This window comes from Hetaerina americana, unplaced genomic scaffold, assembly GCF_022747635.1.
Source record: "Hetaerina americana unplaced genomic scaffold, ioHetAmer1.1.p SCAF_12, whole genome shotgun sequence".
NCBI classification, from domain to species: domain Eukaryota; kingdom Metazoa; phylum Arthropoda; class Insecta; order Odonata; family Calopterygidae; genus Hetaerina; species Hetaerina americana.
Window position 1 is genome coordinate 10,279,027 of NW_027286292.1, and position 15,733 is coordinate 10,294,759.

A 15,733-nucleotide genomic window follows, 5' to 3' on the forward strand; every position below is an offset into this window, starting at 1 on the left:
GTGTGCTTCCATATTTCTAATATGCGCCTTTAATATCTGCAATACTACAAACTCCTTACTTGCCTTTATTACGTTCAATAAATCACAGAAAGACCATTAAACTCGAGTTCAGTGAAATGATTGTTGTCAGTACTCATTGCATTAAGCATAGTTTGCCCGGTAGTACAGACAAGATAAGGCAGTTCCTTACCTCGACTGATGAGAAAGATTTACCAGGACAACATTTAAAATCCGAGAGCATTTATCTGGACGTCCTAACTTTTAAAATAAAATAATTTCTCCTCTGAATGCTTCTCTAGATAAGGTTTTGTCCTACTGTGCCCATCTGCTTAATCTTTCAGCCTGCGTAAGGCACCTTTGATAAATTACGTCTCTTTTACGTTGGCGAGGGTTTTTTCCCGCCGTAACATACGGACTACGCTTTCCCAACGAGAAGCTATGGCTGACCAAGTTAAACAGCGCTTTGGAGCCCGAGCGACCTCTTACAATACGGATCCCAGGTTTTTCAAAAGCAGTTTACGAATAATTACGAAGATCCCGAAAGGAAATATTGAATCGCGCGCCAGACCTTGTGCTCATGAAATGTCTCAGAATTATTCATATTATCCGAATCAATCACTTTCACGACATGCCAAACAATAAGTTCGACATTGTGGCGCGTAATTGATAATTTTTACGTTTGTTCTTTACGTAGAGTTATTGATGGACTCGGCTTTGCATCTTTGGTTGTAACTCAGGAGATGAATGGGAGCAAATATTAAGCGTGAGCAAAGACAAGTAGGATAGTGTGGCATTTGGGCGACAACAGTGAGGCTAGGATTACTTGATAAATTATCAGGGGAGCTTTGAAAGTTGCAGAGGTGCGCCATACTACGGGATCGTCCGTTCTAGCGTGAGGTGAAAGCATTGAAGGGGGGAGCGTCATTAAAATGGTCAAACCTTACTCATGCATGAGAACCTAAATACGAGGTGTACGTTTAGAAATCTATTAGACTCTACATTATCCATTCACCACAAAGCCGCATGGCACAGTAATGGCACTGCTATGGCCCCACCATCCAAAGACCATATCGATCCATTAAACAAGCGTGAGAACGTCCAGGGGGCAGGAGACCGTGTGTTGATTTACCCCCTCCCCCATCCATCCCCCCCACCATCTTATCACGAGCCCAAGTATAACACACGCACTGCTGGAAAAACAATCCACTCTTGTGCATATGCGAGCAGGACCGTACAATTATAATCGGGGTTTGTTCCTCCCCAGTTCTCTGAATAAATGTATAACTTCTTATGAGACAAAACTTGTGCATTTACATCTTCATTAGAGAAAACGGTTGAATGTACATTACAGGAAGGAACAAAGATTTTAACAACACAACAGTATGAAGTTCGCACTCTTAGTACATTACAAGGAATACATTTGACGTGGTATTGGCATTTTCACAGAACATGCTGATATTAAATATTTATACCACTAATGTACTAATTTTCCATCCACTATTCATACATACAGCACAAATCAATTTCTGGTAGGAAAATATATTAAAAGCGCAAAAATCTCAGGCGGCTGAAAACCAATCGATAAATTAACCACAATTTAAATCCTTTGACGACATTAATCCTGACTCCTGAAGTAATCCTTAGATTTTGCGGGTTCCGGTACCATTGTCTGTCTGCCGGGTTTCCAGTTAACAGGACAAACTGAAATAGATTAAAATTTTATTTCCAAAATATTTTAGCCAGAATGTAGCAACTTCGAAATTCACTTCACTTGTCACCTTATGTATTTTGAATACATTTACTTACCTTCGCCGTGAACGTCTGTGTGCTGAAACGCCTGGACAAGGCGCAGGACTTCTTCGACGTTACGACCAACTGGAAAGTCATTTATGGTGGCTTGCCTCAGGACCTGCTTCGGGTCTATAATAAAAAGACCCCTGAGGGGGCAGCCAGATTCTTCATCTAGTACACCATAGGCTCTAGCAACTTCCATTGTCTTATCAGCTAGGATAGGTATGTTCATTTCTCCTAGACCGCCTTGCTTTCGTGGGGTGTTTATCCTGCGAAAAAAGTGATTAATTATGACGTTAATTACATTTCGTGACAATTTATTATCGAAAATTTGAGAGCTCCGAGTATAGAAATGTTTTGCTTCCGGGAACGATTTAATATGGGGGAAAATTATGCAAGGCAATGAGCACCATAACAAATATCCTTTAAAATCTTACTAGATCTGGAGCTTTCCCGGCGTATTTGCTTGATGTAGTTTTCTCGGGTCTTCCACCGGGTCAAGGGTTCCATGTTGGCCGACGTTACGATGCACGAGTCGGGCATCGAAACGTCGGCCAACATAGAACCCTTGACCCGGTGGAAGACCCGAGGAAACTTCATCCTTTAAAAGCATAATACAACTATTTTTAACACATCCATATGCTATTATGTGGCGCGTCTCGGCGTTAACAAGTAGACTGTTTTTCATCATATTAACCTCGTCATTAACATTTCGTGAAGTGGTGAGAAAAATTATGATTCTTTGAAATAGTCTAGGAATAACGTTCCAAATTATTTTTAATACGCCGATTTTAGACTAAGAATATTTTTTCACAATTAAAATCAATTACATACTCCAATTTTCATGAAAGTACTTAACATTTTTTCATAGGCATTGATTAATCTACGAAAAATCGTAGAATCGTCCCAATTCCCACTTAAACCTGACAATTATTTGACGATAGTAATTTATTATCGATAATTACACTTACCATGCCAAATGACTATATTGGCTATCACAAGATGCTCCAACCACCTCGCATCCTATCTTACGGAACTCATCTGCAGACTCAGAGAAGGCAATTATCTCAGTGGGACACACAAATGTACTGAAATAAATAGGGATGGTTAAAATTTCATTCAATGGATGTCAAATATGTACCCTAAGGATAAAATTCTTTAATCGTAGACTAATAGAAAATGTAATTCACTGTATCATCATTTATACTAACTATCACCCATCCTTTCCCCAAACCTACATCCTTAAACGAATTAAAAATGACAACATTACGACAGAATTAGACAAATTCCTTGCAGCTCAGTTACGATGCATTTTGCGTAACTGCTTCATTGGCAAACGCTGATTAGAATCAATGGAATTTAATGACTGTCAATATACGACAATTATGAAATTAGTCGCGCAGTCATCCAGCGGAAAAAAATAATTTTAAACTGGGAAAATTGACTATTGTCAACATGCTGAGAAAAATGAAAGTTTAAGGAATAGATAGTTGAATCATGCCGATTTAGGACTGAAAATTTTAGTTAGAGAAAGCATTTAAAGAGAGAAATCAGAGAAATTGCATCAAATTTAATAACCAGAAGTACCGTATTTCCCGGCCCATAACACGCGCCCTGATTGTTCAGATCAGAATGTACAAAAATTAATTGCCAGGCAGAAAAGATTAAATTATTTTTAAGTCAACCATGCTGCTTGCTACCAAATCAGTGATGGACGATATTTGTAATGACGGCAACCACTTCTATGCCTAATGCGAGAAAAAAATCTTGATATTTTTTCTGGCGTATTGACCTTGCACTTTCAGGTCAAAAATTATACCCGTGTACCACCCAAGACTTATGCTGATTTTAGAGCAAATTTTGATAAGAGAAAAGTGCGTCTTACGAACCGGGAAACAGGGTAGTTATTTTACTCATGCATACAATAAAATTATTTAGGCAGCTTTATTACTTACAAATCCATAGGATAAAAGAAGAAAACCAAATATTTTCCTTTGTAGTCTGAGAGACTAATCTCCTTGAACTCTCCTTGTGAAACCGCAGTACCCTTGAAAGGCGGAGCTGGCTGTCTTACTTTTAATTGGGACATTTTCTTTGCTGGTTGAACAGATACAGGCTTGAAATGAATGACAGAAGGAATAATTTAATTAATTAATATTTTATAATACTATATAACACTTTATAGCTTTATATAATGTTAAAATATGAATCTCCTATTTCTCCTGATCCTTTCCTCAGAATAATAAAATGCATTTTCATCAAATTAAATTCATTCAAACAAAATGAAATTAGGTGAAATCGGAGCATGTTCACGTACATAGGAAAATTCTTGAATGATAGGAAAGGAATGAATTGTACCACTTATCATTAATACATGTATCGTATATACAGCCTAAATGAGTCATTAGAATAGGGGGATAGGGATAGTGGGGTGGCTAACGTACTGGATTCCCCGGAGGCCCCGGACTCGAATCCTTGAGACAGCAGATATTTTTCTGTGTTATACCGATCCCTACTTGAGGTGCTTTGTGGAGAGTACTTTGAGTATGCCGTCCGTCGGGAGGGACGTAATACTGCGGACCCCTTGGCGTTTTCGATAAGAGTAGGCTAATGCCGACGTCGGGTTTCCCTCCGCCCTTCTTTCCCATCTATCCCTTATGATGCAACTGACCTAAGCCGTCTGTCGTCTCCCCCACTACAATACTACTACTCGCATAATTAGAATGGATGTCAGTACATTTCAGTCAATAATCTAGATTCAAAGGATTCATCTAGATTATTGACACAAAAGAAAAACCATAAAATAAGGAATGGGAAGGTTCTGTTCTTAGAAGCCTAAAATTTAATTAGAAACTGAAATCAAAATCTGTAAATTTCAACAATTTTCTTGAAAAATCAAGCACTCAAAGATTTTAAAACTAACTTTTGAGTACGAAGCGGCTGCTTCCTTAAACTAAACTAATATGGCAAAACAAGAAACATTTGAGCAAGTGTAAAATAAAAATACCTCTTCCAACAAATTGTGTCGCCCATTGCGTAATTTTTGAAAGCCATTAATCATGTTCAAAGGCATTTTTACATTAACTAATGACCATCAATCAGTTAATAAAATGATTGGCGGATGGAATAAAGATGGATAAAATGAGGTAAATTTTTACTTCTCCAAGAGAAAAGAAGTGGAATAAGTATTTAAAGAGTCGGGATGTAGACAAAGAGTTAAAAATACAGGCAATGCTTTTATTTTTCAATCAAACTGTACTTAAAGCATGGCTGGAATGAAGTTTAGAACTGTTTTTTTGTGGAAATAGAAAACAAGATGAAACTTTGAAAGGATTCTTAAAGAAATGTACTTTAATACCACCACCAATCTTAGGTAGCCACCACGTTCAATACTATGAGTGCCTCCGTATTTTTATGAGTTTGCTCTATTTTTCGACAAAATATACAGAAGTTGGAGACAAGGGTGACACTAAATTCCGTTAGCCGAAATTATCCCACTCTGATGCTTATTGAAGTAGCGAGCCCCTCTTCAGTTGAAACCTTGAAACGCAGTCGGTTATGATTCACCCTACGAAATTAGATGATTTTTACAGCGGGCTACTTACAAATGGGTACGGAGGGAGCGGACATACTCTTCATGCTGTCCATTAAATTACAAAACTCTTGTGCAAGGCTTTTTGACCAAACTTTACTTTGCTATGCCAGTGTTATGAGTGCCGAAGAGACAAAATCGAACGGTAATACCAAAGGTGGCCATGCTAATCGATTGCTAAAATATTATCTAGGGCCCAGAGGGGAGAGCACAGAGACCCGTGTTCGATTCCAGGCGACACCTCTGGACAGCCACAGCGTCCCACAAATTGCTGAGATTTGCCTGGAACCAGATCTGCCTAGAAAACTTCACGCGCCACAAGGAAAGGAAAGTGTTCCCACGCTAATGTGCAAATGTAACATGCCGTATATTGCTTAATATTAGATGACCTCGACTCTAACATACCACGCCATCCATCCCGTTAGTTTTTGTGAAGTATGATGAACGCAAATATGCATTGCAAAAACTTTTTTCCGAAAAATGACATACTGTAAGTGACAAAATTTCCAGCGCGTAATCGATTTCGCGCAGATGTACACATTCACTGATAAATGGCATTTGCGAGACGGCAGATGACTCACGTCCACGCTGATGACCAACGCGAACGGTTTGAAACGGAAGTTCCATCAGACGCTCCAGTATGGTCTAATGGAAATATCTGGAAGACATTCCATTAATGAAAATATGCCTGGGCCATAAAAATAAGGGTCATGCATGGCATTTGATATATCGATCGTTGGCCCGCCGCTGAGATGACTTCCTTAAGGTGAAATTATATCAGGATCGCACGTTTCTCAAAACGCGGAAAAAATGCGTCAAGATGAAGCATAAAAGTGAATCACGAGTATCCATGTGTAATAGGAATAAAATGCTATCCACGCATGATAAGTTCTACAGGTAATGTATTTCAACACCGGCGGAAATTTAAAAAAACCTGAAACGGGGTAAATATGCTTCAAATTACAGAAATATCGTGTACACGCATCGCCCACCTCACTAAAAAAATCTAAGTCACCACTCCCTTTCACTCGTATAATTTAATGGAATCTAGTAAAATCCATGAAGATTTAAAACGGAAAAAGAGAACAGGAAATAAAATGTATTATGGAGATTACATCTACCGTTCTCCTTAACGAAGAATATCACTCGAAATTAGCAGTGTTCGAACACGCGCTATATTTTATTCGTGCCACAAAAGTAACCCCGATCAGAACACCAACGCAGTACTTACCAATCTAGAATACTTCCTCACTGAACCTTGTCTTCCAACTGAATGAATCCCATCCTTTCCGCCGCTTAAGTAGACTGAGATCACGAACGCGCCACGTAGCCACCTGTCGGCGTTCTGAATTACTACGAGACTCACGTTGCCGCGAAAAGGAAGAAAATTTGAATTAAAACAAAATACAATATTTAATGCTTTAGCTCTATCCAGGGCTCTGACATGCCTGAATTCTAAGCTTCTTGGCGGGGACTGGGACGCGCGGCTGAATATGAAAATATTTTTAGGGACAGGGAAAATTAAATACAATAATGTGTAGCAAGAGGCATGTATGGAATCTGGATTCCAATTTTGTACATAATTATGCTCCATTTTAGGCGTGATGAAACTCCTTGGAAAGTATCCGTTAAAGTTAATTAAAACCTGAATTTTACTGAAATTGAAGGCCCGAATCGGCTGTAAATATGCATAATTGCCGGGAAAAATAGTCTATTTTATTTTGAATGCATATTGCATCATTTAGTGTATATAGTAAAAAGTGCTCTTAAATAGCAAATTTTTTTGTGGACGGATGTGTACATTTTTATCAAGTTTTCCGTTAGATATATGTGTTTGTATGGTGTGTATATATAAATGTGTGTATGTGCGTGTGAGAGTGTGTGTATGTATGTATATGCATACATATAATCCGAAAGAGGTAAAGGCTGCATAATGTGAGGGCTACAGAACAATTAGTTTGATTTCCCATGCAGCTAAATTGATTCTCAGGGTCATCAATAAGAGGATGGAGAGCAAGGTAAATGATTACTTAGGGAATGATTAGTTTGGGTTTAGGAAGGGGAGAGGCAGGCACGATGCCATTTCAGTAATAAAATCTCTAATCGAGAGGAATACAGAGTGCTATCAGGACGTATTTGCTTGTTTCGTAGATTTCGAAAAAGCGTTTTATAGAAGGAATTGGGAAATACTAATGAGTATATTGCAGAAAATAGAAATAGATTGGAGGATCGGGAGGCTAATTTGTGACGTGGACATGTCTCAGACTACTCAGGTGCGAGTGGGGACGGAATGTCCGGATGGGAAGTGCTGGAAAGAGGAGGAAGGCAGGGTTGTCTATTATCACCGGTGCTGTGCAATGTACGAGGGTAGGCTGAAATGTAACGCACACTTACATGTAGAACGCGAAGAAAAACAAATAGAAAGATTGGGTAAAAAGTACCAAAAAGTAAAATTATTAAGGTTCAAAATTATGTATTTTTTTTCAACATCGTCACCGTTAAGGGTAACACATTTCTCCCAACATTTAATAAGTTTCTTCATTCCGTAACTGAAAACTATTCCGACTTTTCTTTAATCCAAGACTTGACAGATACCTTCACCTCATCGTCTAAGGTTTAATGATTACCCTTGAGATGTCTCTTGAGTTGAGGAAAAATATCGGGGGAATAAGGGGGTGAAGAATCGGTCCAAATTTTAGGTTTCGTAGAGTCCCGCAAATTGCGCGCAAGGGGTGTGGACAGCATTGTCCTGTTGCAAAATAATTGAAACCACGCTGTCTTTAACATGAAAAACTTCTTCCTTGGATATTCAAATATGATTTGCGAAACGTTTTTGAATGATTCGCTGGTTATTTCGAATCAAATATTCGACGAGTTTGCGATGTTTATCGTCTGTGGCAGTGATCGGACATCCGCTGCGGGTTTCATGAACAATTATGGTTTTTCCAGGCTCGCAATCACGAAATATTACTACCCATCGATTTACAGTAGATCTATGAACAGCATCGTCACCATGAAGAGCTTTTAAACGACGATGAATTTCAGTAGGAGTCAATTTTTAAGCAGTTAAAAAATCGATAACAGCACGCTGTTTAACTCGCGTTGACATGCACTAGAACACGTCTCCATACCTCCGCTTCTCGAAATACACTGTAAGAATAAAACGACTTTCACATGCCACTAGAAGTGCTTCCGAAGGTCATTTTGTTTGTGGTCTAAAAGCACTTGTGCATTAGTTTTCAGTCTGCCCTCGTATACGTAGAGGAAATGATTAGAGGTATGGGAAGAACTGGAGGTAGGAATGAAAGTCAGCGGGGAAAAATAAGTTAGATTTGCTGTTAACCAAGCTTTAGTTTGTCAGACAGGAAAGGGGTTGCAAGCATTGCTGAGAGAATTGAAAATTCATTGCGATAGATATGGGATGAGAATCAATATAAATAAAATAAAGGTTATACGATTTAAAATTTCAAAGGCTATGCTAACCTTTAAAATAAAGGGCAAAAACTAGAGCAGGTAAACAGTTTACGTATCTAGAAGGTGTTTTGATCCAACCCGGTCAAAGCAGTAGGGACGTAAGGAGAAGAATAGCGCTAGGCAAAGAGGCTTTTACAAGGAGGAGGGAGTTGATGACAGGGACCTTGAGTAAGGATGTTAAGAAAAAGCTCGTGACAAATTTGATATGGAGCGCAGTTATGTACGGCGCGGATACATGCTCAATGAAGCAGGAGAATAGACGTAGGTCGGTGGCTTTTGAAATCTGGATGGTCCTCGGGCGAATTTGCTGCATTTCTACTGGTGTGAATGATTTCGTTTTCGTTGCAATTAAACTCTTTATACTTGTATCGTTGTGCAATTCTTTGATTAAACATATCCTTTGGATTTGATGCATATATGTATGTAGTAATTACCTCTCTATCTCCTTATCCGGGTCCTTTTCTTTCTTTCAGGCTAAGTCAATGCATATGGGGTCGGCGTTCCCATCTTTGATTCTCCTCCGTTGCTTCCCATCTAGGACTTTCTCCCTCTCTAACTCCCTCTTCCTTAGATCACCCTCCAAATTATCCTTACTTCTCAATTTTAGCCTCTGATACCATCACCTTAAAACGTCTCAAGCACCTTCGTTTCCCCTAAACATTGACACCAGCGAAAAAAAGAAAGTGATCCAATAATATGGAACCTCAGAATGAACCCCACGTGCAGATTCTCTAGCTTTAGGTGCGATAATCCATTATTCACCAAGTTGCTGTTTTTACCCATATGTTACAATATCAACTCTTCTAATGAATCCGTGGAGGGAAAAGATCTTTCTCAATTTTTCCAAGTCCGGCTGTCTCCATGATACTCAAGCATGACTCACGTTCAACGTGAAATACCCAAGGAAGAAAAGGAATTCCAAATACCATTACCCGTAAATCACGTCTCATTTCTCTGTTTGCAGTGGTTTACATAAAGTGCTTTGTGGTATAGTGGCTTGTGAACGTAATGTGATAACTTTTAAAGGATTTGCTAACGGGCATTTTCTTTCATGAACTTCTTTGCCAACGCTGTAACCATTAACTTAACATCGGTTTTCCAACTATATCCATGCATCCAAACCATCAATTAAAAAAATTGGGCAATATAATCAGTAGCAGAGGGATTAAGGAACATGCTAGTAGCCTGCCATCGCGTACAGATAGTTCATGGGAGCCTCTTAGCTGATATATCAGTCGTAAAGGCCTTTGTGTAGGGTGTTTCAGATGGCAGAAACCCCATAGCCTCGATGCACACAATCAACTCTCCCGCTTTGACACCTTACCAAAAGTGCCTTAACCATAAATCACTACTACCTTGTACATAGAGTCATCGTTAATGTGTGATCTGGCTGAGTATGAAGAGGGTTTGCATGTATCGTAAAAGTATAGGCGATTTGATTTCAAGTGTCATTCATAGAGGGTATTGTGCGTAAAAGCGTTTGTATTTGGCATTATTGGCATTGGTACGTGTTAAAAATAACCCGCATAAATATGAATTTGAATGCATTTCAATTGGTGAGTGAACATTATGCCGTGGGTTTTCACTGAGGGAAACCATTAGGTGATTACGTGGGCCCATTTTACGTTCTTCAGAACAAAACTAGAAAATGTAAGTTTTGTAAGCAATTTTCTTTGGCCAAATATTTGAGATCGCAGAATTAAGAAATATATGAATGGGGATGACCCGTTTGTGGTCTATTGATTTTTTGATAGCCTGGATATTTTTAAGTGCACCCCATCTCTTCGAGAAAATGAGATGTGGCCTATGCTATCGTACTCTCCTACAAGAAATGGCATGTTCATGAATCATAAACATTTGGAACTGATTAATGGATTTTTCGAATTGGCTCAAAAAGAAATATTTAGATGAAAGCAAGCAAGTGAGGCAAGAAGTAAAACTTATACAACCATTTTGAATGTCATAGGTAAGCAGCACATTAGCGATTCATAATTTTATTTTGCAGCGTAGACTCTCTTTCAGAATCTAGAACACTGAAAAATTTCATAGAAAAACATCTGTTCGAAGGTTGTGAGCTATTAATTTTATAAGAATTGTCAATGATTCTCAAGTTGCTCCTAATAATATTTGCAATATCTTCAATCCGTGGAACCACCGCACTCACTGCTTGGGTTTGCCTTAGAGTTTGCCGTGGGGTGACATCCCTCACTTTGTGAAATGGTCGTGTCGGTATCCTTCCCTTTCGTTAGTACTCATTCTCGAAGGCGGCCTTCCCTGACATTTCCTCTCGCTTTAGATTCTAAACCCATGGCTTGCGTTTCATTAATTTATTTGTGTTTCAGCCACATGTGGAGCTTATCCCAAAGTCTTAAATTTAAAATAATTGTCTCTTGCCATGCTTCGTACTCTCACTCAACCTCAGCACTGTTATAGGCAATTTCCGAGGGATCGAGACGGTACGTGGCTATCGTACTGGCTTCCCACCCAGAGGGCCTGGGTTCAAACCCCGGCGGTGTTCAATATTTTTCAGTGGTATCTCGATCCCTACTTGAGGTGCTTTATGGACGGCACTTTGAGAGAGCAAGACGTCCGTCGAACGGGAAGTTAAACTTCGGACTCCTTGACGCCTTTCGACAAGAGTAGGCTAATGCCTACGCCGGGTTTCTCCCCGCCCTTCATCCTTTCCTGTCCATCCCTAATGGCGCAAATGACCTCAGCTATCGGTCGCCTCCCCTAAAAACTACTACTAGGAATTTCCGACATGTTTTGGCGCCGCAAGATTCTCCTCTCTACCAGTTGAAGATCTAGGTTGTTTGTGTTTGTCATACGATCTTAATCTTGTATTTTTCGAAATTTCTTTAATTATCAGATTCGGATTTTGTACGATCTTCGTTAGACACTCAATTGATTTTCTTTTAAATAGACGGAGTACATCCTGAATGCCTGCTTCCTTGTATCTGTTGACATTTTGTTGTCCCCTGATGAGAACTAATATGGCACGCAAGCTATTCTTTTCGAATAACGCTATCGCGCATCGACTGCCACTGGTAGTTAGTCCCTACCAGGTTTGACATGAATATATCAAAGTCGGTCGAATGCACACGGTGTAAATCGACATTTTAACGTTTTTTTTATGTAACGAGATCATATTATCGGCATAGATCGACGCCAATGCATATTATTTCCGATTGCTTTTGTGATTATGCCGTCCGCGTATTTTTAAATGAAAGTCTTACGTCCACCGCTACACCTAAGTAAGTTTTTCTATCCCACCAAGGGATGTACGTCTCATTTATTTTAATTTATTTCAATCCCAGGTCATCTAACCCTTGCCGCATAACACCCCAAGATCATCCCGAGTGCTCAAATATGAAATCCACGTATCAGGGTGGGGGTGGGATTCCTGTTACATTCCATGCTATTTGAAAGTTTCTACATAGAAAGGTCTGGTAGCTGAAAGTCGATTCATGCTTAGATTTTTTAAATAACCGGGGCCTTCCCGCAACTTTGAACAAAGGGATGACCGGACAGTAACAAATGGTTCCCAATAGTGCTCAATAATAGCGTCAAATGTGAGAGCCAATGGCAGGAAAATTTAGAGGGATAAAACGGTTAAACACGTACCGATGGTGACAATGATGTAATAAAGCACTGATTACCCACTGGCCTGACAATGCAAAGGGTTTAGGATTGAATTTCGCCTCGGAAAAGGCTGCTGTTTTATTAAATGAATATTATATTTAAGTTACATAGTTATATACCTAACCCGTAGGTATGCCGAAATCATAATCATCTACTGCATATATTTAAGATCAAATATTTCAAATCTGGTCTCTGTTGTCATTCTCTAGCTTATTCTACAATCCGTAATTATCCCGATGATGTAATGAGTGACTTATGAGAAGGAACTGCCATGAGCACGCGATTAATTTAATTCGCAGTAGAATGAGTTGAGATCGCTATCAAAGTAAGTGAGATGCGTTACTATGCATTAATAAAGTGGTATGCATTTTGAGAGGTAGTATTTTTTCTCAGATCTGTGAGCAGTCACCAGCTATGGAAGAGTAAGAACAAGTTATTTTTGTTTGCCAATCAATGTGTATCATGCACATAGCTCGGGTTAGTTACTCAATTTGTTGAGAGGTCGAAGAGTATGAGTGGCAACGGCGACGATCAAAATCCAGTTGAGAGCCAGCTAAGCCAAAAAAAACCCTTGCAGAAGGAATGTTCGGAAGAAGTTCTCCTCAGCCTGAGTTGCTCAATATCCCTCTTTTAGGACAAGGCCCTCCGGTGGATGGGGCCTTTAAAAAATCAACCTGCTATCCCTTTTTGTGAATCAAGCCCTGTGGATTTGAGCTGTCAGCCGCAATAGCAAGTCCGCCGAAGACGGATTTACAAGCGACAGTGTGATACTGCTGGGTTAAACAGAGTGTCCATCTTATTATTGGGAATCTATCGATAGGTAAATGACTGCAGGGGCACGACCTAATAATGGGTCTGGTGTAGAGAATTTAATTTCTCTTACAATGTTTCCTTATGTGAAAACAGTTCACTAACTTTTGCTCAGCAGTGTGGAACATGTGCGGATACATAGGAAACAGAAAAAACTATTTTGCGCTGGAAAAAGACCACCTTGTGAAACATGCGGGGAGAGTGCTTGGGTACTGTGCGAATGGGAGCGAGTTTGATCCAGGGTGACTTTGGACACTCTCAACTTCAGTCAAATTTTAATATTGGGAGTTGATCACTTCGTTGTTTGGCAATAAATACAAAATAATATTCTAGAGCTCCTGTAGGCTAGTAATTTATGTACTGTCATTTGCAGTATCATATCTATTAGAATATTAAAAAAATGGGAGAGACCACTCAGATGGTGGATGATGAGGAAGCTGGCAATTTTACAGTGAATGTCCCCTGCATGTAGTAAAAATTGAAAATTAATATGCTTTAGGTAAAGAGTGCCAGTACCAGGAGACATCACAGGATACTGCAGAACAGTTCACATGGTATGAACAAGCATCAGCAGTGGGCTGTAGCTTCCTCATTAAGAATTCCTCATTCTGTCAAACAAGGGACTATGATGGGAGGCCATTGTGGTTCAATCACTTCCTGTCAGATGCAATGTTTTTAAGATACCTCCTGAATCCATTAGAGTAGCAGTAGGGGAGGTGATCGACAGCTGATGTCATTTGCACCTAAAGGGATGGATGGGAAGGAAGGAAGGGTGGCACTGGTATTAGCCTACTCCTAATGAAGCGTGCCAAGGGGTCCATAGCTTAACGTCACATCCGATGGACAATGTACTCACTTAAAGTGCTTTCCACAAATCACCTCAAAAAGGAATCGGGATACCACTGAAAAAATCTGCCGTCTCCAGGATTTGAAACCTGGTGCTCTGTGTGGGAAGCCAGTATGCTAGTCTCCCCACCATTTTGATCCCCTGAACCCATTGGATAAAGAGGGACAAGGCATTGCTCTACAGGAGGGAGTGCGGAGCCACATGGGGCAAGTATAAGTTTCATAGTACTGGCAAGGTCCATCTTGGGCAAGAAAAGGTGCAGTTTGATCTCCGACTGCTTAAAATGGGTGCCCAAAAAGATTTATAAGCAGTAAGAGATTGATAGTTTACTTTGGTGTAGTTTCATACTGGCAGGCCGATACACCACTGTAACAGATAAGAGGTGATGGGAAAGAATATCCCAACTGTCAACAACATAACCTAATGGAACACAGAAGCAGAGGGTTATTAAATCTTGATTAACTTATCAACCTATCAATATAAATGATGAAATTAAAAATGCATTTCAGAGAAATAACTGATGATGATATTTCAGGAATAGAATATTTATCTCTACATTCAGGAGTTTCTACTAAAGAGTCAAATTTGAAGTTCTTGCAAATTTGAACTCCATAAAGTGAGTAGCAGCTCTGAGGATGGCAGTCAGGACCAGATATTTTGGAGGTAGGGACTTCTAATAGACCTTTAAAAGACCTATAATGAGTGAATATGCCTGAAATTATGAATTTAGAGAAATTCAGACATAATAAGAATGACAGACCCAGATTGACAACAAAAATATAAGGGAAAAAGTGTTCTTGTGGCAGTAAAACTTCTGTGTTGGGAGTAACTGCTGAGCAACCACTGCTAAGTTATAGGAGACTAGATTCAATTAAAGAGCTAGAAATACAACTGCATGGCTAAGAACATCTGTGGTATCATCCAGCGCAGTTACACAGGGCTCTGTTGAGGTATAATTTAGTGTGTTTGTTGATATTTCTTGCATTCCAATTTGAAACTGTAATCTGAATACCTTGATGCAGAATTGAGAGTTTGCATTCACACATTGTGTTCCAAATCATCCATTCAAGAAGATGAAACCTGATCATGTCTTTTTGAGTAACCCTGGAGTTCTGATCAGGTTGCCCTATACCTCTGGGGTTGAGGTTTAGAGCCCAGCAGAAGAGTAGCCATAGGACTGGACACAGCCAAAGGGGTCTTTGTCATTGAAGGAATGAATAACTTGCTTATAATGTTCAGGAGTATCATGCCAATAGTTTTCTATGCAATAAAAGTAGTTTTCAAAGCCCTTTTTTCTGTAGATTGAAAACGTCAGACTACTTCAATGAATTTGATTTGTTTTGATAGGAGCAAGTAACAGTTGCTGAATTAATTGATTATATTTTAAAGGTGTAACTTATTGACCAGAAATGCATTGCTGATCAACCATTTCAATTAGAGTACACGTATACTGCCTAATTCTGCAAAATGCCTAACTTTCGGTACTGGGACCTTTTAAAATATTAACCAATTCATTACTATTTTCTCTACTCTAATTGGAATAACCTCCACAAAGCGTTTGTTTAACAAATCCTGGT

The 15,733-nt window shown here is 39.4% G+C and overlaps 1 protein-coding gene across 1 annotated transcript; it reads right to left on the reverse strand.

Annotated features, from left to right (window-relative positions):
* Nucleotides 1-1,285: 1,285 nt before the first annotated feature.
* Nucleotides 1,286-6,661, reverse strand: LOC139685678 (peroxiredoxin 2-like). Its single transcript, XM_071582656.1, has 5 exons — nt 6,615-6,661; nt 3,747-3,907; nt 2,763-2,879; nt 1,807-2,060; nt 1,286-1,701 (listed from the first exon to the last, which is right to left on the reverse strand). Exons 2-5 carry the CDS (start codon nt 3,878-3,880, stop codon nt 1,616-1,618), a joined length of 591 nt encoding a protein of 196 aa, XP_071438757.1. The 5' UTR covers nt 3,881-3,907; nt 6,615-6,661; the 3' UTR covers nt 1,286-1,615.
* Between the last annotated feature and the right edge of the window lie 9,072 nt (nt 6,662-15,733).